The sequence below is a fragment of the Seriola aureovittata genome, chromosome 18, assembly GCF_021018895.1.
Source record: "Seriola aureovittata isolate HTS-2021-v1 ecotype China chromosome 18, ASM2101889v1, whole genome shotgun sequence".
In the NCBI taxonomy this organism is placed as follows: domain Eukaryota; kingdom Metazoa; phylum Chordata; class Actinopteri; order Carangiformes; family Carangidae; genus Seriola; species Seriola aureovittata.
In genome coordinates, this window is record NC_079381.1 from 12,122,033 (window position 1) to 12,149,980 (window position 27,948).

A 27,948-nucleotide genomic window follows, 5' to 3' on the forward strand; every position below is an offset into this window, starting at 1 on the left:
GCTTTACATAGGGGGGGAAAAAAAAGTGTTTGTGGCCCATTTTTGGCTAATGGAGGAACAGTCTCTGTCCTTGCCAACAGAGGTTTAATAAAACTGAACATTTGATTGACTTATAAACTGTCCCTGCCTGGCATACGACCCTGAATCATATGTTTTATTTATCTAGAGGTCAAAGATCCCTCTAAATAATCAGGAGGGAAACAAATTGTGTGATCTGTGTGATTTAGGAATGTCTCCCATTTTGTTTTGTACTGAATACGCCATAATTTTCAAAATTCTGAAATACTCTGGCATAAAAGTGTAAAGGATGTTTAGCTTGGATATGTTTAAGTTTGCCAACATGTTCTCAAAAGCCTGGGGAAGATCCCAGTGTTGCTGTTACTGTGTTGTTTAAAAATATATATGTGGCATCCTGAATCTGGGTTATATTTATCTCTAGTGGCTTGTAAAACCATGTGAGCTGAGCATATACTATTAGTTAATACTATTAGTTCCAAATTAAGTAAAATAACCTTCCTTAAATTAATCTGGAAATTTTCACACAACTTGTTTCATAAGAGCTGGAAAATACAAAACATAGACACACAATGGTGCAGTATCTTGAAAATTTATTAATGTTGACAAAAAAAAAAAGCGGTTGGCAAAAAGCTTTTTTTTTTCATGTGACTACAAAACAGTTAGTGAAGACACAACCAACAGAAAAGCTGCTTCTTTCTTTTCCCTTTCTTTGTACAAAACACTTCAGTCAAGGCCGAGAGAGAGAGGGGAAGTTATATAATATCTTAGAAGCTATGAAATAAAGACATGCAAAGGCTCTACTCAGGGTCTAACAAATCTCTGTCAGGTGTAAATCATGTTCAGTAAAAAAGTTCCTGAGTGAGAAATGAGGGAGCTTCAGATCCAAATTCATTTAATCTCACTCCAGTTCAACAGCATTACTGTTGTCCGTATTTTGGACAGTCTCAAAAACTGTTCAGTAAAAAGTTGACATCTGAGGGTGTATGGCTCTAAGTACAGTACTAAGGCAGAGGAGTGCGATGTGAAAACAGTTCAGAAGCCTCTAGAAGACATGCTCAGAGAAATGCATTTGAAACATATTCTCAAACACCATACAGTGTAGATCCGTACCTACAAGGAGACATAAAGAGATCGCAAACAAAGACACGTTTGATAGGATGAGGAAGCCTGGTGAAATTAGTGAGAGACTCAAAAATACTGTCTGATTATTAAGTGCAGGCACATGACACAAGACACAGCAGAGGTTTTATGAAAAACTCAACATTTTGCTTTCAGCCAACACAGTTTGCAAGATCTTCAAGTAAGAAAAGACCAAAAGAAAATGAAAAAGTGGACAAGAACTAAAAATCTTGCCTCCTAAATATCCTCTGAGTCACAAAGACAAAAATATTGAGCCCATACTGCTGGGTATTTGTTACAACTGAAATGTTTTTTTTTTTTTGATTACAGTGAACAATTATAGCCGACCCTTTATATGCAAAATACTACCAGGAAAATAAACTAATTCAGATGTCACTAGATCAATTAGTGCGTTGTTACATTGGAGAAAAAATCTTCTCATTCACACAAAACACACCCACATACACAAATCAAGGCCATCAAAAATACCTCTATCAAACCTCTTCATTTAAGGACAGTAACTTAGAAAAACGATGAAGCAATACAAGTCACTAAAATACATTTTTATAATTTTTTTGTGCTAATAGGAAAATAGCAATACAAACAGTATCATGCTTTTCTTCATGGAGTGCGGCCAAAAAACATTTCTATGTGGCTGGCGATGACCAAAGTCACATGCATTGTTATCAGGGCACAAATAATTTAGATGGTATCAGGAAATTGTGGACAACCATGAAACATTTAGGCAAGTAAAATAAAACTAACACTGTTGTATCATAAAATAGATACTAGTAACAGCAGCGCCAACTGAGTCTTTTCTTTCTCTAAGCGAACATTGTAACAGAAACAAACCACAAACTCAGACTGATTAGTACGCATGTACATGTATGTTTATGTCTGAGTAAAAAATACATATGTTTGCATCATCACGCTTGTGCAACTGCATGTGATTTAAGGTTACTGCACGTTTTCAATGTAGTGTTTACATATATGTTTGGCTGGTACACAGAATACAACCACCTGGCTCCTCCATTCATCTGAATGGTCAGGTGGTAATGGGACAGTATCTGTATGCTGGGCTTGGGTTTCCCAAAAACATCTTCCATCATAAGACTGATGACCCTTAGATCTCAATGGGTTGAAATGACAAATGCAAAGGCAATTACCATATGATTGTAAACCTTTTCCTCATTTACAAATTCTCAAGGCTGATCCAGAGGCACCATGTGTTGGCCTTGCTTGTGATCGGCACAAGCAACACGTGAACTCGGACGGTAGGACATGTGGTGACAGATGCAGCTGACAGCAGCGGTTCACTTTAACTTCACTCACAACATGCTTTTGGGAAACCAGGCCCTGTGTGTCTCAGCACGTCTCCTTGGCTTGGCTTGGCATCTTGCACATCATCAGGATCTGCTTCAAGGCTTTCTGGACGTCCTCGTCCATCTGACCCTGAAGACACACAGCACAAGATCAGCTAACTAACTAAAACTAAAATGCACACATCCACTTATTTCAGTTTACAATAAGTGAAACTCAATCTGATGTGATTTAAAGGGCCAGATCACGCAAAAATGAATGAGAAAAAAATGTTTTTCATAATGTGCCATTCCTTTAAAATTTAAGTTGAAAATGTAAGCTTTAGGAAAACTAATGGATGAATTTACCTGGACAGCATAGAGGAGGTGCATCCTATAGACTGACACTATCTCATTGTGCTGCTTCTTTGACTCCTACGAAGAAAGAGGTAAATACATTTTTATACTGACAGTTGCATTCAGGAGTCACATTTAAACAGTGCACTGTCTTGGGTCTCAAAATGAGAATTGTTGTTTACAATAGTTTGAAGAAAGCTTACAGCCAGCTGGTACTGCAGCTGTTTGATTTGTTGCTGCATGGTCTCCAGCTGCTGGTTTTGCTGCTGTCTCTTGGAGGGGGAACCAGAGGTGTAAGAGAGCTGTGACAGACTGTTTAAGGCATCCTTTAACTTCCCCACCTCCCGCGACAGGTCATCTATCTGAGGGGGAAGACCATAAAACATGGTTAATGGAGTTTAAAGAGACTTATTTCTTTGTAAAATGGTATCATAACAGAAAATAACATGATTAGACTGAATGCAATTATACCTCAAGTTTAGGTTGTACAGTAAGTGCACTGTCAAACAGACACCACTGAAGTGTCAAGTACTAGAATAGTGATGGTACTTCTGCAGTGGCTACCACATTACTACTGACCCTCTTGTTCTTTTCTCTCTCAGATGCAACGTGGTTCTCCACCAGCTGTTTGAGCTGACACACAGCATCCTGGGACTCCGCCAGCCTGGAGGACAGCGTCTGGTTCTCCTTTTCCCTCGACATCACCAGCTCCTGCAGGGCCTCCCGCTCTGCACGATTCTCCCGTGCCTGACGGACGGATAAGAAGGATGTTTAGGTTAAGTTTTAGGAAATACATGGATTTAGTCATATGAAGAAAAATTATTAATATTGAAAAAAAATTTTGGATTTCCCCCTAGGCTCCTCTTTCTTCTCACCTTCTGCCATGCATCAGCAGCCTCCAGAGCCATCTCATCCTGCTTCCTGAGAGCCCCCTGGAGGAGCTGCGTCAGGTGGTTCACCTCGCCCTCCAGTTGTTCTCGCATGGTCTCATGCTCCAGACGGGAGACTGAATCATCTGGGGTGACATCTTTTTCTACCGTCAGGCTTTTGATGAAATAAGCACAAGAACCACATGGTGACACATGAACAATTTGTATTAGTTTTTTTTTTAATTATCAAGTCTGGAAAAGTATTTTGACTTCTGACCACAAAGTTCTTATGCACAGTCAATTTGATCAAATCTATTACCACACACTGGATTGTAAATATACATCTTTAGAAACATCTGTAAACATACATCTGTAATATTTAAAAAAAACTGAATCTGGTTTTGTCAGAGGCTTCATCAAACTCTTTACTCTCTTTAAAAAGTTCAGCTCATTCTCCAGTCTCTGGCAGGCTCCGAATAAGATTGAATAGTGGAAATGGCTTTTGTCACGTATGGGACATACTTCATTTTCAGGTCAAACTTTGCTTAACAAGCTCAGATAAATAAAGAGGGAGCATAACAGCAGTGTATAAATACTCAAGTAGAAATCCTGATAATCAAAATTTGACTTAAAAGGAAAAGTGCTCAGTATCAAGTAAAATGGGCCATGTGAGGGTTATATTACATTTTTGAGTTGTTTATACTAATTAATGTGTAACATGTTGGTGTAGCTGGTCAAGGTGGAACTAATCTTTGTCACTTTGGATAATCTATAACAATCTTATTGTATGTTTAAGATTTCTTTTACATTTTTTAAGTACAACTTGAATCTGCTACTAACAATGACTGTCAATTAAATGTAATAGAGTAAAAATGTAGTGAAAGTATAAAGTAGCTTCAAATGGAAATATCCAAGTAAAGTACAAGTACATTGAAATTGTACTTAAAGTACTTGAGTAAATGTACTTAGTTACATTCATCAGCTGCATTTTGCATTGCTATATACATAATACCATTTCATGAGCCCAGCATTCACCTGTAGGTTATAGTAAAAGCAGAGAAAGCAGCATCCGTCTACCTCATGTGAAACCTCATAATTTCTCGCCTCACCTGTTCTGAAGAGACTCCACCTGCAAGGTCTTCTGGTGTAGCTGTTCTTTCAGGGCTTCTGACTGGCTCTCCAACTCTTTGATGGCATTTCCCAGAGAAGACATCACCTGTGTGTGGTCAGCGAGGGCCACAGAGCTCTGTGCCTGAGCTTCAGCCTCCTGCCTCAGCACTGAAATCTCCTGCTGAGCAGCCGAGCACTTCTTCTCTGTGTCAGCTAGCAAAGTCTGCAGCTCCGCCACTCTGCTGTTGAGCACCTGGACTTGCTGCTGCTGATGTTCGGGAGAGGGAGATGATGGTGCACTGCTCTCAGCTTGGGCCTCAGCCAGCTGTTTCTGAGCAGCACCTAGCTGACTCTTGGTGTCACTGTAGGAGTGTGACAGTTCCAGCAAGCGGCGCTGCAGCCCAGCAATGACCTCGTTCAGCTCAGCCTTCATTTCTTCAAAGTCTTTGGCTGCAGCTTCAACGGGCACTGTGCCCCTCAGAGCCTCCTGAGCAACAGGTAGGGAAACATTAAAATATAAATTAATGAAATAAAAAGAAAGATGAAAAATGACTGTGCAAAAGTCACTGTGATGTTATTAGACTAAGGGAAAGATTGGACAAAATGTTGAATGAATAGGTAAAAAAAAAAACAATGTTGAAGCTATTTCACTTGTGCTTTTCTACGTACATTCAATCACACAGAAAACAGAGAAGAAGAGGAGGCCCATATCTACCTGGAGCATCTTACTCTCCTCCTTTGCCTCCTTGTACAGCTCCTCGATCTGTGCAGTCCTCTGATCTCTCTCCTTTACACTCTGTCTTTCCTCCTCCGTCCTCCTCAGTGCCTCCTCCAGCTGTCTGATTTGTTGAGCTGCTTTCTCTTGCTCAGATCCTGATAGGATGAGTTGGGCCTTCAACTGTTTCACTTCATGTTCAAGTGTGGATGACACTCGTCTCTGAACCTCCTCTTTCTCCACCTCACCTTCTTTTCTTCCCATCTGTGCTCTCAGCTCCTCCACCTCTTCCATAGCTTGGTGGTATCGCTCCTGAGTGTCTGTCAGCTTCGCTTGCAGCTCCACTAAACTCTCCATCAACTCTTCCTCTCTTCCCTTCTCCCTCACTCCTTCATCCTCCTCTCTTTCTCTGCCTCTATCAGGTTTCAGCTGAGCCTGAAGTGAGCGGTTCTCCTTCCTGGTTTCGAGCAGTTTCACCTGAACGCTCTCTAGTGCCTGTCTCAACAGTCTGATCTCCTCTTTGCTCCCTCCTTTCCCTCCCTCACTCTCGTCTTCCTCCAGTCTGACAGAAAAACCTACTGAACTGTCTTCTCTTTCTGCTTGGGCGGTGGAGGGGACTGGTGGCAGTGGATCAAACTCATCCTTGGTGGAGTGGAAGGAGGAGTTGGAGGCCATGCTGTTAGGACGACTGGTCTCCTTCAGGTCCTCATTTCCTTGGAGGGATGGATGTTTCTGTGAGGTGAAGGTGCAGGTTAGAAGAGTTAAGACTGAAGGGACAGAAAAATTATTTAAAAAAAGTAATTTGCTAAGATTCTGATTAAATATAAAATTAAACTGGTTTTCTACCAAAACATAAAGGTAATTCACTGCTTGTACAACAGGAATAGTATAAGTGGGGATAAACCCTCAATAGATGATTTGTTTGACATTATTTATAATGGGTTAGAGATAGCTTGTGAAAAAAACAGGAAAGTTGCGTCACATATTACACCTTTACATTTGTCATTTGTTAATATGAATTTTTAAATTTAACTTGACTATCATCGTAGTACACCGAAGCTTCTGCGTTCTCTTACCTTTTTCTTTTCATTACAGATTTTTTACTGATTTTTTACAGATACAGTTAATTGATCAACAGCAACTATTTTTATAATTAATTAATTGTTTTTGTCATTTTTCAAGAAAGAACCTCGTATGTTTGTCATATATGATTGTACACTTAATGTTTTTGGGTTTTGCACTGTTGTAGAGTAAAATAAGTTATCTGAATGGATCGATAAGGTTATGAGAAATTTTAAAGGACATTTTCTCATAATTTTCTGACATTTTATTGACAAAACCATGAATTGAGAAAATTTTCAAAAATGTTCACTTTCTTTGATTATCAAATTAAATGACAATAAAAGCAATCATTTGTTCTCGACCTACATATTTTAATGTTAAAATAATAGAAAATACATTACAAACCTTAAAGGACAGGTTCACATTTTTTCAGGTTAACCTTAAAGCAATGGTCATCTGCCTATATATATATATCTATATATATATATCTATATAGATATATATATATATACACACACTGAAAGAGTTTTAGATCGCTGTAATTGTTCTCTTACCCTAGAATAGCATTAGCATAGGATCTCAAAGTCAGTATGGGCAGGAGGGATGACAACAGTGTCCAATAACATATAGCATATTCACTGTACATATGTGCCTGTGAGTACTGTTTTAAAACAGAAGAAAATGTGTTCAAAAGTCTTGATGTTGTAAAAGCTATAGTTTTTAGCCTCTCACATGAAGAATTTTTTTGTTTATATAGTACGCAGTGTATTACCTGTCCCTTACCTTGAGTATGTTCATTCATTTGTTTATGGTTTCACTAAAAAATGAATGAAGGGGTTACATACCCTAAATTTGCTTGCAAGCTGCTGGTTCTCCAAAGTAAGAGCAGTAATCTTGGCTTGCAGAGCAGAAACCAGAGCTGCCGATGCCGTACCACTGTGCTCGACCTGTCAACACATACAATACACATATATTACATGCAGAGGCGATGGGGAGGCATCAAAGCAACGTTAAAGACCACTAGCTACCTACTGAAAAACAAAACGAGTTGCGACACGTCGAAAGCTTAGGTTAGACCTCCTTCAAGAATGCAAGGGTGAAAAAGTTCAGCAGTTGTCTGCTGTCAGAGTATAGTATTAAACTTAGAGAAGCAGCAGTTGATTTAAGACATTTAGTAAACCAGAGAAAAGTGAATTAAAAGTCCAAATGTGAAATGTCTTTATCCAACTCAAACATTTTAAATACTTTTCATCCAGGTGGGAAAAAACCTTTTAGTTGTATTGGGTAGATGAAATATAGTCATTGTATGTGCTGTACTCCTGTATTTTAATGATCCACTTTTCAAACAAAAATTCTGATGTCATTTACTTCCAAGTCTGCTGTTCTTGTCATCACATCTGTTTTAAAATCTGCTCATATGTAATGTAAGCATGTCAGTATAGCATGTCTTAGTCATTAATCACCTTTGTATCCAGCTCAGGACCAGCCACCGTCTGCTCCACTGTCTGCTTCAGGTCTTCGATTGTTTCCAGCAACATGTTTCTCTCCTCATGGAGCTTCTCCACCTCCTCTCTGAGCACAGTTCCTCTAACCTCATCCTCCTTTGAAATGAGAAAGGGGAGGGGAGAGGGGTGAGGGGAGGCAGGAAAGAGGAAGGGGAGGGGAGAAGAGCACGAGATGGACAAGGAGAAGGAAGAGAAAGTTAAGGCAAGAGGAGGAGAAAGCAGATATGTATATTGACCTACTTATAAATGTGCCATACTTAATTGTGTATTTATACATTTCCATTGCTCTTGTGGACCTTTACATATACAAGTTAAAGTTACCCCATAATCTGCTATTTTTTTCTATGGCTCTTGTGAAACTCCTTATTCCTACTGTGCTACCACTGATTAGGGCATTTACTTTGCGGTTTATTGAATATTTTTTTAAATATATAAATAACTATATTTATTAAACTTGTTTATTTTCTTTTGATAGGTTTACACATCTGGATGGCCCCGGAACAATAAATAAGACTCTTAAACTCTGAAGACAGCAGGTTATTGCAGTTTATGGAATAAAATCCCTGCTGCATATCTACCATTTTTACATACTCCTGCTTCTTATTTTCCATGTTGACTGCTGTTTTTGTTACCTTGTAGTTGAACCTCTTGGGAGTGTCACTTTTGTCAGATGCAGGGGTCCCAGTGGAGGTAATGAGTGAAGGAGAGGAGGGTCCAGAGCTCTGAAGAAGGATGAAGTTGATCAGCTTTAGTTTGATTAGTTTTCCTTATAAACATCTTGTCACATTCTGGTTGGTAAAAATAAAAAAAAAACTCCATATTTGTTCTTGGGTAGCTTTATAAACAGTGTGTGGGCAGAGTTAATAACCAATGAGTGGTAAACCAATTGGTACAGAAACATACAGAGGAGCAAAAAACAAACAAACAAATGTTTCGTATCTTGTTACAACAATTAAGTGACAAAGAGAGTCATTAATGCTCCAGCTCTCTGTATTAACTACATTTTAATTCAGAATCTATGAAAAACAAAAGACTGATTAGTATAAAAATTAAATGAACATGCTACGTGAATGAAATTCTCTGATATACCTTGGCAAACCATAAATTGGTTTCTGGTGAGAGAAGACTGACTGAGGGAACAATAATCTTACAGGTAATATGCAAACAGACAAACACAAGTCAGTCTACTCTTTTTATGAATATACTACAAACATGCATTAATATAAAGAGTGGCATACTGATACAAGCAGACAGATACAGAGAGACCTGCGTTTACCTGCAGTGGGCTAATAGGAGGTGGAGGTGCTTTTCGTTTTTTGGGAGTTGTGATCCGTTCATCACTTAGCTTAGCTACTTGATCATGCTGAAGAGCCAGCAAAGGAGACAGAGAAGAGAGGCAACGAAGAGAGAGAAAAAGAAAGGTGGGATTCAGTGCTGGTTAGTAAAAGGATTCAAAGGCAATCAATGACTGCTATAGTTAAGACTCTAGTTTTGTTTTCCCAAAAATGGCAACTAAAAGATCTTTTACAAGCTGAGAAATTTAATATTGATACATTACGGAAGCTGGTGCTAAACTACTGTCTATGTGGTGTTGCTGCACAACAGAAATTAAAGACAAAGGTTGGCTTTTGTTTCTCATTTTTAGCTCTTTCCCATGAATCACATTGTAGTATTTCAACACAGTTAGACTCCTAAATTCTTACTGACAATTGATTAGTTTTGGATTGAAAATTTCTTACCAGAGGACTTCTAGGAGACTTTGTATCTGTCAAAGGAGATAGGAAGAACATGCAAAAAAAGAGAAAATCAAAAAGAAACTTTAGCCTTTTCTTTAAACAGTTTAAAATTTTCTACAATAGAAAAACACAGTACACAGTATATGTAAAAAAAAAAAATAAAATAAAAAAAATAGTCACAATAACATGTAAACTCCTCCAGATGGCACTGCTGGCTGTGTTGCAACCAGAGCAGTATGAATCTCTAACACAAAGAGGCAATATACAGGTATGTGTGTATATGTATTTGTATCATGATGTGGGGGCAAAGATCTGTTCAAACAGATCTTTATTTTATTTGTTATTTTATTGTGGTTACACTGTCATTGAGCTACACTCACCTGAAATCTGCTGTCTGTTCAGAGCAGTTGTGAGGACAGTTCTGACCTCTGAGTTGCCTGACACCTTAGCGTAGTGTCCAACATCATGGCCTTGTGAATCTACGGCTGACAGATCTGCTCCTCGGTGAACCAAGACGTCAACAACAGAGGCCGCGTTGGACTCGCTGGCCAGCATCAATGCAGTCCTACAACACAAAAGTACAACTATTGATTACATCTACCCAACACCCCGTGTCTTTACTCAGTCATCATTACAATTATTTGTCATTCCTGAATTTTTATGTGTCTACGCAGGTGTCTCCACTGTGTCTGTACCTGCCACTGCTGTCAGAAGCATTGATTTCAGCACCGCAGTCCAGTAAAGTGCAGCATACTTCAGCATGAGCGTGTTTGGCTGACAACAGCAAGGAGGTGAGTCCATCCTTTGAGACAGACAGAGAGACAGACATCATAAACATTAGATACGACTGAGATCACCCTATGGAGGGGCCGCACACCCACAGATTTATATGGACACACACAGACGCTCACACATAACTTACCTTGTGTGACATCAGCATGTGAGCCTAGACATGGAGTATGGTTAAGTGTCTGAGTGGTGGGAGAAGTCTCAGATCCATGTGAAAAAGGAGTGAATGTCTCCTACTGTAAATGAATTTAAACTTCCAAACTTGTACCAATTTTTGCAGAGTGGCATATGTTTTAGGATGAGAGAAATATGAGCTAGGGAAAATCCCCCAAATTATATATTTACAGTTTAAAATGAATGGGTACAGAAGAGTTTATTGCCCCGAGTTGCGCAACTGGGGCAGTATTTCTACGTAGCTACGTAGACAACCCACATTTCTCACCAGGATTGACAGATCCAAGCATGACCCTTAACCTAACCTGAACCTTCTATTACCTAAGTTCAACCTTAACATTGGATTGGCTGGGAATGTTGAGGGTGGTGTACGGCCTGTGAGGAGCTGCTGCCTCAAGGTTCAGTCCAGGGCAGGAACGTTGACGTTAGCCAAGATGAAGTTAGGAAATAATATGAATCTCAGTAAATTGTGACTCAACACTGAGCTACAAATGCACAGTTTTTTTTCCAACACAGAAAGTCGACACAACTCAATAAAACAACACATAAGGACCTCAGTATTAAACTGTATGAACAGACATTTCCACAGGTCATTTATATTGTTAACAGTGAAACAAGAAGTAAAAAAAAAAATCTTAAGTTCTGTCCAACTGGAAAAAGCAAAAGAATGTAAAGTGTGTCAGCATAGTTTTGTGTTTTCTATTACAAGGCTGCTGCTTCCATGCACCACAGAGAAGAAAACTATGTTGTGGGTTCCTGTGAGCTCTGCTAAAGACTTTAACAGCCCTGTGTCTGCTCTGCTCAGTCTGTGTTTCTACTGAGCTGTTTTGAAATGACAGAAACCATTTTTCTTCTCAGGGTAATAGATTGAGTGTCTGTGTGGATGTTTGTGGCAATACAGGTGTATTAACACTTTATTGTTTACACATGTTACTTGAGTTATGTTTACAGATAGCTGCTATCCTGCCAATTGTTTAAAGACAGATTACCTAACAGTCTAAAGCCTGAGAAGAGCTGAAATGGGGCAAGTAAGCATCAACCACCATGACAAAGTTTGACTGACTGAGATTCAAGTCAGTCAAGGCAAACACACACGAACACACCTCTGCTAGCTATCATTATGCACCGTATTTTAGTTAATCGTAAGTTTAGTTATTTAAAATATTCATATGAATAGTAGCTAGTAACTGGAGATGCCAAATAAATGTAGTGGAGTAAAAAGTCCAGAATTTCCCTCAATGTAATCGAGCACAAGCGTAGTGTGGCATGAAAAGGAAATTTACTCATAGTCGAGTAAAAGTACTTAGCTTCATACCACCACTGTACCGTTTGTAGTCCTCCAAGAGTTTTCAACCGACTCAAACAAAGGCTGCTCAAGAATTAGCAGCCCACGTCTCTGAATTGTATCAAGGCTGGGCTTCTTTTAAGTATCTGAGAGATATAATTCTTTTCAACAGAAAACACAAGGAAGCTTTTATACTACATAGTGCCAACGTCTCTGCTGAGACTTTAAGTTTACATTTACTTGATTTTGTATAAACATTCTTTGTCCGACATATGTAAGACCCGGCAAATGTTACTCGTTTTCTTTCAATATTTCTCTGTGTGTATACTGAAGTCAAATATAGATCAGGTATAGATATACTGAATGCTACAGCCATGATGTATGCCTGAGGCTAACAAGCTGGCATGTTCTACTCAGCACAGAGACTGCAATATGTTCCAGACAACTTTGAGGTTTTTCAGTCTACATGTCCACTAAGAGCAGACACAGCAGCTCAAATCAAATACACACGCACACACACACACACACATTTGCAGATGATTATGGCTGGAAAAGTGAATGCAGTTCGATGAAAGTGATATCACACGTTGTCTTTATGTCAACAGAACACTGCTGAACAGTGCTATCGCTCCCTATTCCAGTTACAACAATATGGTTTGTCTATAGAACACATCATCAAAATTTTGTTGACACATTTTGAGTAAAATCTGTCATTTGCCCATGCAGCTTACAGGTTCCTAAAAGCCCTGAGACAGAACATTTTTGTTTAACCATTGTTGGATTGATTAGGAAGAAATTTTTTGAAGGGAAAAAAATACAAACATATCTCATGGGGCTTGCTCCAACTGTAGCAGGATTTCAGAAACCCTGTAGTTTAGCCTTAAAGTCCTTGCAGTCAGTGGTAAAGTGGTAGCATGAACCAGTCTCAAAAGCCACAACATATAACTTGTCACAGGTTTAAACAAACAACAAGGCTGCAATGCATTTTAATAAAAAACAACAAAACATCTTTAAATGCAGGCTGAGAGTCCACTCTGAGTCAGTTTGTGTTTGAGTCTGTTTATCTCCAAGGGCCCAGCTGTGGCGTGATAATAAAAAGGGAAATAAATGGGCAACACATTCTTCTTCTCTTTTTCTTTTCTCTCACTTGCTCTTTTTTTCTTTTAGGCACACACACACACACACACGCACACAAGCACACAAAATATCATGCTAACACACCCCAGTTGGGTAAAAACCACAGGCATGGAGCATCACTGCAATGGAGACCACATGTCTGCGGCTCGAGAACAGAGTTCCCACAGTACACTGACCCTCTGCCTCACACACATACATGCACATACACACACACTCAACAATATTAATCAATCTTAAAACAGAGAAGGACAATGAGAGGAAATGTCAGTGACTGAGGATCCTTGATATTGTAGACTGCCAGCTGTAAGAGACAGCTGCAGTTAACTGGTTTTAAAACCACAATGCTTTACTTCTACTTTCTTAATAAACTTAAAAAATGTAATTTAGGAAACAAGAGATTTGACAGCAGATAAATCCTTAAGAAAATCCAGAGCATACAAAGAGTGATTTACCTTCCTTGAACAAATTCCTCTGTACATAACACAGTAGAAAGTAATATGAATGAGACTGAATGGAGCATTTCTGTGGTCTTTATTCTGTTTCTGAGCCTGCTACTATCCTGCCAGGAAAAATAAGTCTGGGGAAGAATGAGTGGAAGTAATGAAAGTACATACTGAATCTTTCAGGTTGATGGGACTTTTGAGTTCACACAGCAGTTGGACGGTCTGGATGTTCCCGCTGGCAGCTGAGGATAAAACAAAACAACAGTCAGACAATGAACGAAAGCACACAGGTGTCCAGAGATCGCAGCTTGGTCCAGTTTGGTTCAGGATTGAATTTAGCAAGAATTTTCTCTCCTTTGTCTCCATCTCTTATTTACAAAAGACCAAATTAATTAAAAGAGAGTCTAACACAGCTGGACTGTCTAATTTAATTTTCATTAACACAGACACGGTTATGGTGACTGAGGTAACACACCACACTAGTAGCCCTTTGCTTCTAAAATAAGATAATACTTCTTTAAAAGTGCTAAAATAAAAAATGATTCACCTAAATATCCCTGTCAACTAACAACAGCACTGTAACACAGTGAGAGGAAGACTCATGAAAAAAAAAAACAAAAAAACAATTGAATCCAACAAGGCCGAAATCACATTTAATCACTTAATTCCAAATATGGTCGATGATTTCCTCCAAATAAAATCAGAGCTTAAACTTAATCTCACAAGATATTTTCCCACATAGTTCTCTAAGCAGACTAACCTTCAATAAAAGCACCTTTGTTTAGTTAACTCCCAGGATATTGACACACTTACCAGCGTGATGCAGGGAAGTCTTTCCTGTGCTGTCTACAGCATCGATAGGACATTTACTCTGAGGGCAAAAGCACAATTTGTATTACTGGCACGCAGTACATTTCTGTGTGTGTTTGTGATGAACCTTTGTGACTACCTTTAGTTTCCACTCTTAATCAATGTGTTGCATCTACTATTCACTTAGTCATTTCCCTGAATGACTTCCAGAGAATGGAAGTCCTGAGTCCCGTGTCTACAAATACTTCCCAATATTTAAAATGTCTTTAATTCTGGTGTAGAGTATCTGTAATAATGTTGGCTAAAGATATTGTTTGTCTGCTGATTGTTCCATTTTTGATTTCTTTGTTTTCAGTGTGTGTAGAGAAAGGAGTTTATTTTCTGAGAAACTTATTCCAAAATCCATTTAGCAACTGAGGTTTATCTAGGTAAAATTTTGTCATATGAAACAACACTGTAAATGCACAAAAATGCTAACATTTGCAGCAAACATTGTATAACTGCATATATGTGGTTTTTAGTTATTTTCTCCCAATAGCGTGCAGTGATGACCTGCTAAAAATGTTAGAAATAACAATATTTGTTGCTAGTGAGGAACCAGCTAATAGTTTGCAACTAACAAATTTTTGGCAACAAAATTTGGAATTATTTGGCACAACAAAGGTTTGTTATAAATTCTGCTGTTTGTACCAGCAGACTTGCATGGATGTTCGACCAGACAGTTGTGTCTTGCTAAGATACTGCCGACCGTCATGAGAGAGTTAGGTCAGCAGATCAGAGCTGTGTGTGTGTGTGTGTGTGTGGATCAGCAGATCTTAACAGGAGGGCACACACATACAGACACGCACATACATGGACACATAATCAGCAGACTGAAGTAATGAAGCAGTTAAAATGTCTGACTAGCTTCACAATTCCGCTAAGATGTTTGAAACCAGACTGTAGATTTCATACGGTTCATGCTCCTGCTTTCACACATTCCTCATTTGCTGCACGAAGTAATGCGTCCAAGAAGTCCTGCTGAGTGACTAGATGTTCTGCCATTAAAACATTCTTTGTTTCATATTTCTTGCATTTTTGTTGTATTCCACACCTTCAAAGTATTTCACTAAACCTGAAAGACTGTACAACCAGTATATTAAATCAATTACTGTGGGTATTTTATCCCGATTTCAACACTGTGGCACCATATTGTGTGTTACTGGCAGTGATTATAAATGCATGACTTGGCAGATTGTAGCAAGTTTTATTTGTCACCTCACTGAATTAAGTATGGCTGGTAATATTAAAAAACAGTTTTAGACTCACATATCACAGTTTGTTAGCCTCCTTTACTTTATCCACTTTACCTGAATGAGCTTTTTGCAGCACTCGATGTGATTGTTTTTGGCAGCCAGGTGTAACGGACTAAAGCCTGAACATAAAGCAAAAAAGATGTTAGTTAAGATCTTCATGAGGCCACAGATTGTAGTGATAAGAAGAAGAAATCTTCTTAGAAGGTTAAGGGGGGGTATTAGAGTGAATGAATACTAACTTCGACCTAAAATTAAAAAAAAAAAAAAAAAAACTTTTATCAATTCCTAAAACCAAATAAAAAAACACAAGTGACACGAAAAACATTTTAGTGTTTTATCCATCAATACAGAAAAACGGCAGCACTGTCTTTACTAACAGTAGAGTTACATACCTGCAGCATCAGTGACTGACAGGTCTGCTCCGTGGGCCAGGATGACAGAGAGGCAGTCCGTCTGACCACGTGCAGCTGCTACATGAAGACTATAGCAATCAAAGCAATCACAAAATAAGAACAGATTAGAAATGCAGTATATCAGTTGTCAGTGGTTATAAAATCCCAACAGAGATGCAGTGGTGACTTCCTGCTGCATTAGTGGGTATAAATAAAAAAATTCAACCAATAAAGTCATCAAAAACTTGACTGTACTACTAATTGCACTGTAGATTATAATAACGATTGATCTCTTACTGTCTAACTTAAATACATTACATCAAAGGATTAGTTCGATATTTTGGGAATTACACTTATTTGATCTCATGCCAAGGTTAGATGAGAAGACTGACACCACTGTCTGTGCATAAAAAATGAAGCTACAGTCTTTACTGTATATCATCATACTGTTATATCCCCTTTGTTTAACCTGTACAAAAATCAAACAGCAAATAAGTATTTAATTTGTGGAGATTACAGTATGAGGACTATTTCTTGGGCGCAGTGACTTCCTAGAGTCTCCGCTTATTTTTTTCACTTGAGTGAAGCAAATGTAATATAATATGTTAATTGAATAGGTGCAGCTGCTGTGTGTAGCTTTATATTTAGTGTACAGACATGAGTGTACTATCAATTATCTCATCTCACTCTCTGCAAGACAGCTAATAAGTGTATTTCCCAAACTATCAAACTACTTCTTTAAGAAAGTGATGATAACACGTGGGTATTGTTCAACATCAACCCTGACCAAATAAGTACACTTTTATGGTGCACCTACAGTTTCAGGATTTTAACTCGTCCATGGGTCACTGTTATTTTGAGTGCCCTCAGTAGAAGAGGTATAGCACTGCTTGGTGTGCAGGAATGTCATAAGTCGATATCACCCTTTATGCAAAAAATACCCTCTGAAATGTACGTGTCGCTTTGTTCGTATGTGTGCAGTGGGCAATCAATACAACCCCTTTTCCAGCTCAGCGAGCAGAATGGAAAAAAAAAACACTACACTGCCCAGCTTTCCCTTGGTGTGTGCGTAGGATACACACACGCACACAGCTATGCCCACATGCCTTTCAATCAGGTTTTATCACCATAGAGATACTGTAGACTCCTCCTTTGTGCGTCCTGAAAAGATTGCAGCATTGCGATCCCAAACCACCACATTCATCATGATTTACAAAGGCTGTGGGTTTGCATCTGTATGTGTGGTTCTGTGTTCTAGTCGCACACAGAGAAAAGGTCAAGGATGTGAACTACTGGTGGAAAGAGAAAGGCTGTGTTTGTCTCAGCACGTGAAAATCTGCACATTTATTTCTCTAAGCATTTGTTCCTGTGTTTTGATCTTCCTGGCTCTGCGTGAGCTGCTCAACACATTGAGGTCAGTCGGTGTTATGTTTCAGTAAAAGAGAGAGGTCAAATATTAACACTGAGCCTCTGTTATCAACAATCTAAACTAGTGAGGCAACGAGCTGCACTGCCTCTGCACAAATGAACTGGTTCTCAAAACACTGAATGTCACGGAGGCTGAATGAATAGTTGCAAAATGCCATACTTTCAGGAACTAATAAAAACAGCCGTATTTTTAGATCGGCCATTCATTTTTAACATTGTGCGGCAGCGTGTGAAAGTAGCCTCATAAGCCCAAGACTTGAGAATCTGAGCATATGCCGAAGACGTATATGCAATGCTTAAATGCAAAGGAAAACACAAAAATCTCCAAGACTGAATGGTGTTTCCCTGAAAGCTAATATTCGCAGTTTTATTTTACTACAGTCACACAGTTTTTTTTCAGACCTTTATTGTTAGAGAATGAGCAAAGCCTCAGATAGTGCCTAAATTACTGCACTTGTATCACTAAATCAGGCAGCAATCTAAAGATCTGTACATTTTATTCTGCTCTGGTTTTGGTTTGTATCCTTGTCACAGTGGCAGACGTCAATCCTTGTTTCTTTCTTCTTTGATTAAAGTTGCCTCCCCCATCTCCCCCAAATCAAAAGAAGCCGATGCAGTATATTGTCTCTTGTCTCTGTCAATTAATTAATCTGCAGGATTTTTTTTTGCAGTAGTCGTGTTATGATTCCTTGATATCTAAATCTATATCAAAGCCATTTTTTATTCTGTAGATAATAGTAAGAACACTTACGCTGATTTGCCCTCACTATCCAGCTTTACAGCGCTGACACCTTTCTTGGCGAGAAGTGACGCCACCTTCTCCACCTCGCCATGCTCCACTGCAGCAAGCAGGCGCTCGTCATTTTTGTTCCACTCATTGACCTATAAGGGATAAGGGTTTTGGGAAAAAAGGAGATAAAGGCAGAGAAAGAGGGAGAAGGAGAAAGGTGGAAAAAAGAAAATACAGGAGATTAAGTGATACAAAATGTTGATAACAAATGTAATCAATGCGGATCATTATTGTATTGTTACGTATTTCAAATCACCTATCACTAAACAAACCCATCATAATCATCACCATCATCATGAACAGAATAACTCCCCAGGCTGTAAACAAAGACATTTTTCAGGTAATAGGATATTTATTCTATTATCACTGTGATGTTTGTATACACAATTTTTAACTCTAAAAAAAAGTATCTTGCATTAACCATTTAATAATAATGTATACATACATACTTTTGTTAGACATTAACAAACACATTGGCAAATCTTACTCTGCAGCCAACATGGCTGAGATGCCCCAAATCTGAGTAATGTTTCTCAGAGGGAGAGAATGTTTTCTTGGCTTTTCTATGGCTCACACAAACATTTGTGTCCATATGTGAGCGCACACACACACACACACACACACACACACAAACACACATGCACTCCATTCAATGTGGACACTTACACACTGATATACACAAACCAAATGGCCCCACATTTGTATCGCTGACAGGCTATTCAGATAGAGAGAAGTCAGCTATTGGAAGGCTTCAAGCATGATCTCATACAGAGACTATCTTGCAACACAGCAGTCTGATGGCACAAGATACAGCACAGCAAGCTTTAAGAGCCGTCTACCACAGTATTTACCTCTGGGCGAAAACACAGCTCTAAAAAGACATTATGAAAACACATCTGCAATAACCATATAAAGAGGACTATGGCCTCAGACTATAACAAACCAAACTCAGGAATACCAAAGCACGAAAGAAGCAGCATGGCCATAAACATGATCATTTCAAGGAGAAGTTATATCAAATGATATAGGACTGATTTAAAAAAAAAAAAAAAAAAAAAAATCAATTCTTAAAATCTGAAGATCAATCTTTGCATTTGCACCTATTGTTAGTAAACGTGCATCTGTGCTAAATGTTATGTGTAGACATGGTTACTTGTTGTAAGTGGTTCAGTTATGGCTGCATGATGTGTAAAATTTCTACTTTGTGGAAATCAAGTTATTGTAACCTGCACAAAAAGGTTATTTTAAGTTAAAACTTAACATAGTTGATAGCTGTGCTATAAACTGTGACACAAGTAATTACTTATAAGTGGACCTGCCGCAGTTTATGGTACTGTCATGTTTCTGGATGGTTCACAGACTCTGGCTATCACGTAGCCAATCTAGAGATCACTTCTACGAGAGGGATAGATTGAAAAAAGACTGCACACTGATCTGAGCTCTCAGTTTGTGTGTTTTAGAGATATCATCTCTGGCTCCGAGACATGAAGCCGTGCAAATCGACTGAACAGTGTGCGAATTCTACTTGATTCGGTCCGTCCCTACTGGGGAGCTAACACTAATGTCAACACAAAACCATGAACTTGTGAGAAAACTTGCAGTTTCTGCTCTGTCTGTGCTCAAAGTCGTCATTATAGCGGATGTGCATTACTTAGTTAAAGCATCTGCTACTGACAGTCCATGTGTAGCTGTATGGGATAACATTTATTTTTAACCCATTTATACCGGATGCTGCGTAGCGCCCCTCTCACCGGTTGCTGTGTAGCGCAGCATTGAGTCTCCTGCCGGCTGCTGCGTAGCGCAGCATTGTTGATTCCTCGTCATTTTCATGATATATTTATACATATTTTACATATTTATATGCTGCATGCATCATGAAACTGATGAGGAATCAAAAATGCTGCGCTACGCAGCAGCCGGCAGGAGACCCAATGCTGCACTACGCAGCAACCGGCGGGAGTGGCAATGTTGCGCTACGCAGCATCCGGTATAAATGGGTTAAAATATGCATGACGTCCTTGTAAGTGGTGCATGTTTTCTGTTATTCTCGCTCAACTGTTTTGCACATGTAGACCTAAAAATAATATAGATGTTTTTGTCTTTTTGCATTTGACAAAGAAAATAAATCCTTGGTCCACAGTTTTACAACTGGGAAATATGAGCTTAACACAGTTTTACTTTCAATGAAACAATAGCATTATTCACTTGGTGAATGTAGAGGAAATGTAAGGCCCCAGTTTAAATTCTGAGAAATATTTTACGCAACATTGGTATTTTTGTGATGGAACCAAATCGCCAAGAATCAAATTGAAATTAATTGATTCTGGACTCTGGAAGTGGAAGATAGGTGCCAATATCTAGCCCTACCAAAGACAGATTAGAAAATATGTTTAGATACATTTTTGTTAAACGAGCAGTTGTAAATACATTTGTTTCCTGAACCTGAGGAGAGTAAGGGGGAAAATTAAACCCATGGACCCCAAACATGTTGGCAGCTCAAGTTCATTAGTCAGCTCTCCCTGCAAACACCTGTGCATATTAGGATGCAGTACAGTATTAGTTTTGACCTGATAGCCTACTGACCTACACGTGATAAGGAGCTGAGCTCTCTGACTGCATAAATACTTGCGGTGGCAAACTGTACCCTATTTTAGGAAAGTAATAAGCCAACATAGCTGTACACGGTGTAAATAACCCTTGTGGCAAACACCCAAATGCAATCACTGCATTACATTTTGCACAGCTGGTGGAAAAATGCAGGGCTATAAAAAAATCCCTTCTGTCACTGAAACAGCTTGGATGACCACTGAGCTCTGCAGCCTAAGATACAGAGTCATTAATGTGGACCAGTAAGGAAATTAAAAATACTACATTGTTGGTGTTTTGCAAATTAAAGTCAAAGTCAGAATAAGTGAGAGAGGAAAAATATTCTTGGTTTTCCTGCAAGAAGTTCTGGAAAATTGATTCTTATCCAGCTGTAAACAAATGCCCATACACATAACATCCAAGACACCTCGGGATCCAGGGTTCAAAGTAGTAAAGCCAGAGCTGAGACACTATCTAGGAGATGGTGTAAGATGAGAAAGTTCTCGGACAGATTGGAAATAACAGACTGGATATAAAGACACTCAGTTGCGCACTGACAGAAGCATGTGAAAAAGATATATGAATCTACCAGGTGTTCTACCGTGTCTATGATTGGCAGTAATGGGCGTAACTCACAGAGTATCCAAAAATATCCACGATCAGTTCAGAGTGAATGAGATTTGCTTAAGTCAACTATTTGTTAGTGATGGCACAATTCCATCATTGTTGGAGACAATGACTATACACCTATTACCCTTTTACTGAAGACTAGCATGTTCATCAGCATACCACAGAGACTTGCATTGTGACATATTGTGTACAACTTGCACCACGTCTTTGAATGCTGTGTATGTGTTGACAAATTTGTAAACATGTTTGTGTATTATGTATTTGCAGTGTTTTTTTATATATGGTACATATGTGTCTTCCATTTGCTTGTTTTGTTGCAGTGAATTGTGCATGCAGGCATGCCTAACAGCAACAGATGTGGACATGCATGAGTCAGATTCATTATATGGGAAATTTTGTTCTGATTTCTATCATAGCAGTCAGTTTTATATTTTAAAGAGGAGGTGGGCCACCTTGCCTGAGATGCTGACTTTTATCTAATATGAAATACAACTTGACCTTCAGGGCAAAGAGGTGAGGGCTAGTTCACACAGCAACTGGCCTATTTTTTAGTGCGTGTGGCTACTGTTTAGATAACTAACTGAATTTATCATTAGACAATATGTGCTAGGACTTGGGTGGCTTACCTCTGTTGAACATTTTCCAGGGGTAGACCCTCTGGTATGGAGCAAAACATTCTCAAAAGGTACTGTGGGGTTGGGGCGTGAGTGAAAGTGGAACAGAGAAGTCAGAGAGCGTGCATCTGTCTGTCACTATGATTAGTGTGCAGTGAAACATGACACAGTAGGAGATAGCTGAAGCTATAGAGGACATATCCCATATGGTGTGGTGGATGGGAGTGCTTGTTTTCACAGAGGTGGGCTGGATTTGCCTCCCAGTGTAATGGTATGAAAGTCTCATGATTTTCATACAGACAGTCATGTGTTGTTCAATCAGCATGAAGGGAACTTCCACCATCTCATACACTTAGAAGGAGGAAGAAGGAAATGGGAATATGAATATGAATATACTGTACATGTGTGCCCCACCTCTGTTGACCAAATTTTACAAAAATCATTAAAGAGTATGTTAAACCAACTTTAAGAGTTGGTTTGTTTCCAATATTCAGCACATTTCATTGAAACAGATGCAGTTGCTTGTTTAACTGTACTCAATTCCTCTTATCTTGTTATGTAGACATCAGGAAGGGTGGAACTTACTGCTGTAATTGAGTGCCTTTGTGATCCGGAAACAGCAGTAAAACAAACCTGCTCCTATACATGACAGACTGAATGACAGCAGGAGTCAGAACTTGCAGATGGTGAAGTGAAACTTAATAGGACTTCAATCAGGTTAATACAGTTAAATTTAAGCCAAACTAACTAATCAGTTCTCAAAAAGAAAAAAGAATAACAAACTACTTTGATGTCACATCCGATTTCTTACTGGGAATGGACACTCCTGTTGTTTGTATGTATGAATTCTTAGTGTAATAAATGCATCTGAATGTTCTCATTTCTAGTATCTAACCCTGAAAGTAAACTCAACATTGACTGTACATGTGAAGCCCTGTGATTGACTAACCACTTGTTGAGTTTATTTTCATCCAGTTCATTCTGGGATTGGCTCCAGCTTCCCTGAGGTTGCTCTGATCAAACCTTGATTTATATTCCTCTTTCTCTGTTACCTCTGTTGCAAGTACTGAATAAGCTTTCCTAAGTTTTCCACACACTAGCACGCAGCAGGACATGAATAAGATGTTACCTCATGATACTGGCCATCTATGTTTCTGGTTTGCACTCAAGCAGCAAATATTAATCTCCTGCTAGGAGATGATTTTGAGAGTTGTTCAATTGGAGCAGCATGTCACAAATGACACAGACTGATATCAAAAAGGCAAAAAATACTGGTGCAATTGCATTCAGTCTAGCTACAGATGTATGTTGGGAAAATGTCTCACAAAGGGAGGATACAGGCTTTTAAATGTACCATGCAATGAAACTACTACCAAAGTTTTTCTTTAAAATGTACCCACCTAGGATTTAAAGAACAAACCAGAGGAGACAGGACAGAGTTGCCATAAAAGGTGGTCAACCACACAAACCTGTCTAACCTAACAGGCCAGCAAGAAAAGTAACCTGCCAATTAGAAAGTTAGTGTGGTTTTAAAGTGAAGGGAGCCACAAAAATGGTATGGGCCCATGCAGCATTTTAAAACTATATTTTGTTGGTTCAGAGCTTTGCACTGGCATGAAAACACTACCAGCAACACCAGACTACCAGTTTTCTGTACTAATATTCGCTTCAGTAAAGATTTGTTCATGCTGTTGCTCGCTGTCAGTTGCTTTTTATCAAGAAACTACAGAACATTTAGTGCAAAGAGAAGGGTAGAAAGGCCCACTACCCTGTGTCTCCCTACAGCTTCCCTGTTGGCAAAAGTTTCACTCTAATAACACACAACCCGGCAAAAGCTTTTACCTCATCTGAACTTCCACTATGTCTACAGAGTAGAGTCAACACTCCCTTTCACTATCAGGCAAAAATATGTACTGTCACTGTTTATTACCAGGCCATTTATTATTACACAGAGGGGTTTGAGTGACAGTCTTACAACATCTGCACATCTGTGTCTCAGAAGTGCACCTTCTCCAGAATTCATGACTAATTTCACTCCCCTAATATTGAGCAGGACTTCCTCTTTGTATATTGAAGCATCACACTGGTTCACCTTCGACTGCAGCGTTAATCAAAAGCAGAGAAAATATCTAAAGAACAGGCAATAATTAAATGATTGGGATATATGAAAACATCCATATTGTGATTGGCATTTGGGCAGGTGAATGGTTTGGTTTGGTAAACACTACATTGATATGTCTAAATCCAAAAACTGACAAGTATACAGTTGACATTTGCAGTGAATGCTACTGTAATGGTCTCATTAACAAGACCTGCATGTGGGAGAAAAATTGGAATGGACTTTGAACCCCTACCAGCACTAATACAAAAAATTACAGGGGAAACACTGATGTACTGTATAGCATGATCCTGTCTAATGGCCTCTGTGATTTTAATAGGCTGAACAAAAAAATGACGGGCCATCACCACAGAGCAGCATGACACCGATAGCATTAGACTACATTGTAATGGACAGGTTTAAGTGGAGCGGAATGCACTGCTCCAGTTTCGGCCACGCACACAACTAGTGTCATCGCAAGGAGGCTGATGAAATAATCATGTGCTGGGAGAGATGGTGCAAAATCAGTGCGAGGCCTCGACTCAAACAAAAAGTGATGGAACAAAGTGTGTTTAAGAGTTTTCTACACTAAAAAAGAGCCTAAAACAAGAAAATGTTGCTGTTTTGAGAGCGACAGAGAGGCAACATATTCTAGCAGCACATCAATAAAAAAAATATCTTTATATCTTTAAAGTAAATAACAATTTGTTGTGTTTTCCTATATACATAAGAACACTGGATAACGAGTTTAAAATAAGGTACACAATTATATAACATTTATTTTTTGTTTCAGAGAATATTATTTAAAAAATGTTTCATGGCTTAAAAACATGGCAGTCGTGAGTCCAGGCAATGCAAATCAGCTTCCTTTATGGTGGCTATTTTGGATTGGAGTAGTGATTTAGAGACAACAAGCTGACAGGGTTAGATTTTGAGAACCAGTTCCATGCTGAAAAAGAGAGTTACATTCTGGAGATTCCTTTGATTCATTTTTAAATATACCTGTGCCAAAAAATGCCAAAACATCAAATTATATCAGGCCGGTCCTTACTGCTGTCATCAGAACTACCCCTAAACACCTCATTAGAGTTGAAACCATTAAACATCAGAAAATTAATGATCGACTATTTTGATAATCTATTAATCATTTAAGTCATTTTTCAAGCAGAAAGCCAAACATGACCTAGTTCCAGCTTCTGAGTTGTGAGGATTTGCTGCTTTTCTTTGTGCTATATGATAGTAACTTGAGTATCTTTGGGTTTTGGACTGTTGGGTCGGCAAAAGCAAGTGATGTGAAGATTTAGGAAACTGCAATAGGCATTTTTTTTAAACTATCAGATAAATTGTTAATGAAAATAATCATAACTTGCAGCCTGCATACTGTACAAACACCACACATTCAAAAACAATTAAACTAGCACACAACACATAACTCTAAATTACTTTGGACAATATCTGCTTGTAATGAATATTGTAGCTTTGGCCCACATTGGTTTGCGCCAACTTTAAATCATAGGATTCCTAATCCTGAGATTATAAATCAATAAAGACGACTGATCATATGTGTGATATGCCAGGAAGTTAAATAGATCTCACTTTCTGTCTTGCTTTCAGTGATGTTTCCTCGACTGTCCCGGTTCTCTCCCGCTCGATCTGTCTGCCTGCCTCTCCTTCAGGTTGTCCCCCTCTTTTATGTTTCCTGTGCTACGATAAGTGTGTTTACAGTGGGATCAGGGTGTGGACGGTAGTGTTTGCTCCGTCTCTGTCTTTAGCCTGACACTCATTAAGACACACAAAGAGCTTGCTGATAACACTAAGTGTTTCCTGTTTGTCCAGGCCTGAGGCTGGATGCAAGGACAAGGACGAGAGAGCAAGGAGCAATTAGACATGCTGAGAGACCAAGAAATATTGGACTGGTATAAATAATACCAGTTACTACTTATGTCCTGTGCATTGTTTTAAAGTTATATTTTACTCATTCTTCCTTACCTGCCACACAGATGTTAAGTTCTCTCTATTTGTGAAGTCTTGAAAACAAACTATGGAATCACAACTTCAAACACTGCGTCAATACTACAGTTTTGGACTAAATTGCAAAGACAACAGATGTGCATCAAGTGTGTGTGACTGTAATGTAATGGTTTTTGCATAAACATTTCTGCTCTGCTGAGTGTTTTTTCTGTTCCTCTGAACTTTCTCGGTTCTCTGAAGGGAAAACAAACTAAGATTGGGAAACAGTAATTCCTGCATTACATTCTGTATGTTTGTAGAGTTCAGCTGCTAGGAGCAGACAGAGTTAAAGAGAAAAACATTTATTTTAGAAAACCTTTAGTGTGTTCTCCTCCAAAAAATACAAAATAACATTTTTGTTGATCTACAGATAAAAAGGTATTTGCTCTTCTTTGATTTTCTGGGTGATCCTATTTGCCTTCACTGTGTTCTGAATCACTACAAAAGATGAAGGAAGGAGTCTACTGTAAATTTCAATGCAAATGCTTTAGTTCTACATATGGATGAGTAAGGCTATGAGTAAACTTAAAACTAAGTTAAGCTTGACCTGTTAAACAAAGAGACCAGGAGACCTTCACATCTCTTGTGAACTCGGGTGAAACCAAACAAACAAAACACGTTAAGCAAATCCCTTCCCAGGAAGTCTAAAGATTAGAAAAATCATAATGCATATCAATGGCAAATTTCGTGGAAATCTGAGAATTACCTTTCCAGATGACTTATCATGAATTTAAGTCATATTTTAGGGAAATTTGACCTGACTGTGGCACCAAAAATCCCTGGTAATCATAATCTGGGAATTAAAAATATCCCTAACAAATTTCATGGTGATCGTTCCAGTAATTGTCAGGAAATCTTGCTCTGGACTGAAGTGTTGGACAGACAGACCAACCAACAAGGCCCTGCTGTTAGCTGGGCAAGAGAAACAAAATATTTTGCCATGAAGAGAGAACGAAAGGGAAATAGACAGAGTAGACTGTGCGTTATCTTTAGACATTGTACTTCCTCACTCAGAGAGAGACTGACTAACCAAAAGGCTAAAACTTGGAAAGGAAATCAAATCAGGTTATGTCAAGTAGAAAAGGAAAAAAACAACCAACTAGCACAAGATTATTAAAATTAAAATACAGATATACATATATTCTTATAAAGTATTTTCTTCCTTGCAGGTTCTCAGACAGGTTACAGTTCACACACTAAACCAGATTTTGTGTGTAAACAAGAATTTTGTTGTCTTTGGGATTATATGCAGAGATGAGAGATAAAGCTAACTAACTACGTAAAGAAAAGAAGGTTACATGGGAGGTAAGACACACAAACATCACAGATTTTACTCCAGAGGGGGATAACCTCCATACAGGTTACAAGAATATTCTATGTGTGAGAGAGTGGTCCAGAGACACAGGAGGGCAGTACAAACAGGAAGTAGAGGAGAGGATGGAAGGGTGAACAATGTACAGGACAGAAAGGAAAAGAAACAGTGAGGAAAAGCCAAAGTTTGACACATCTACAATATCAATGCCCTTTGATCAGCAGTGACTGTTAACTTCAAACCCCTTATCTGCAACAAAGCAGATGCTCAGATGTCCTCAAACAATACATCCTTTCTCTGGGGCCACAGCTGAAACTGCTTACTGCCCTCTGTAGCACAAACACACATCAACAGGCGCACACACAT

At 38.8% G+C, this 27,948-nt stretch overlaps 1 protein-coding gene and 1 long non-coding RNA gene across 3 annotated transcripts in view; one reads left to right on the forward strand and one right to left on the reverse strand.

The window, feature by feature from the left end:
• Positions 1–591: 591 nt before the first annotated feature.
• rai14 (retinoic acid induced 14) overlaps positions 592–27,948 on the reverse strand; it is a 39,122-nt gene continuing 11,765 nt past the window's right edge. The window contains exons 3-21 of one of the 2 annotated variants that reach the window (XM_056403660.1): positions 18,294–18,424; positions 16,115–16,203; positions 15,777–15,841; positions 14,431–14,488; positions 13,789–13,859; positions 10,485–10,591; positions 10,170–10,354; positions 9,793–9,818; positions 9,330–9,416; positions 8,686–8,775; positions 8,012–8,149; positions 7,394–7,495; positions 5,487–6,218; positions 4,771–5,258; positions 3,668–3,836; positions 3,372–3,539; positions 2,996–3,154; positions 2,805–2,870; positions 592–2,589 (exon numbers count right to left, since the gene is read on the reverse strand). In XM_056403660.1, coding sequence (XP_056259635.1) covers positions 2,503–2,589; positions 2,805–2,870; positions 2,996–3,154; positions 3,372–3,539; positions 3,668–3,836; positions 4,771–5,258; positions 5,487–6,218; positions 7,394–7,495; positions 8,012–8,149; positions 8,686–8,775; positions 9,330–9,416; positions 9,793–9,818; positions 10,170–10,354; positions 10,485–10,591; positions 13,789–13,859; positions 14,431–14,488; positions 15,777–15,841; positions 16,115–16,203; positions 18,294–18,424 — 3,018 coding nt within the window. In that variant the 3' untranslated portion in view covers positions 592–2,502. The remainder of the gene's footprint in view (positions 2,590–2,804; positions 2,871–2,995; positions 3,155–3,371; positions 3,540–3,667; positions 3,837–4,770; positions 5,259–5,486; positions 6,219–7,393; positions 7,496–8,011; positions 8,150–8,685; positions 8,776–9,329; positions 9,417–9,792; positions 9,819–10,169; positions 10,355–10,484; positions 10,592–13,788; positions 13,860–14,430; positions 14,489–15,776; positions 15,842–16,114; positions 16,204–18,293; positions 18,425–27,948) is intronic. The other variant, XM_056403661.1, reaches the window with a different exon arrangement.
• On the forward strand, positions 10,280–26,305 carry LOC130186493 (uncharacterized). The gene is made up of 4 exons (XR_008830291.1): positions 10,280–10,367; positions 10,464–10,580; positions 25,875–25,936; positions 26,097–26,305. It is a non-coding gene; the product is annotated as an uncharacterized LOC130186493 (long non-coding RNA).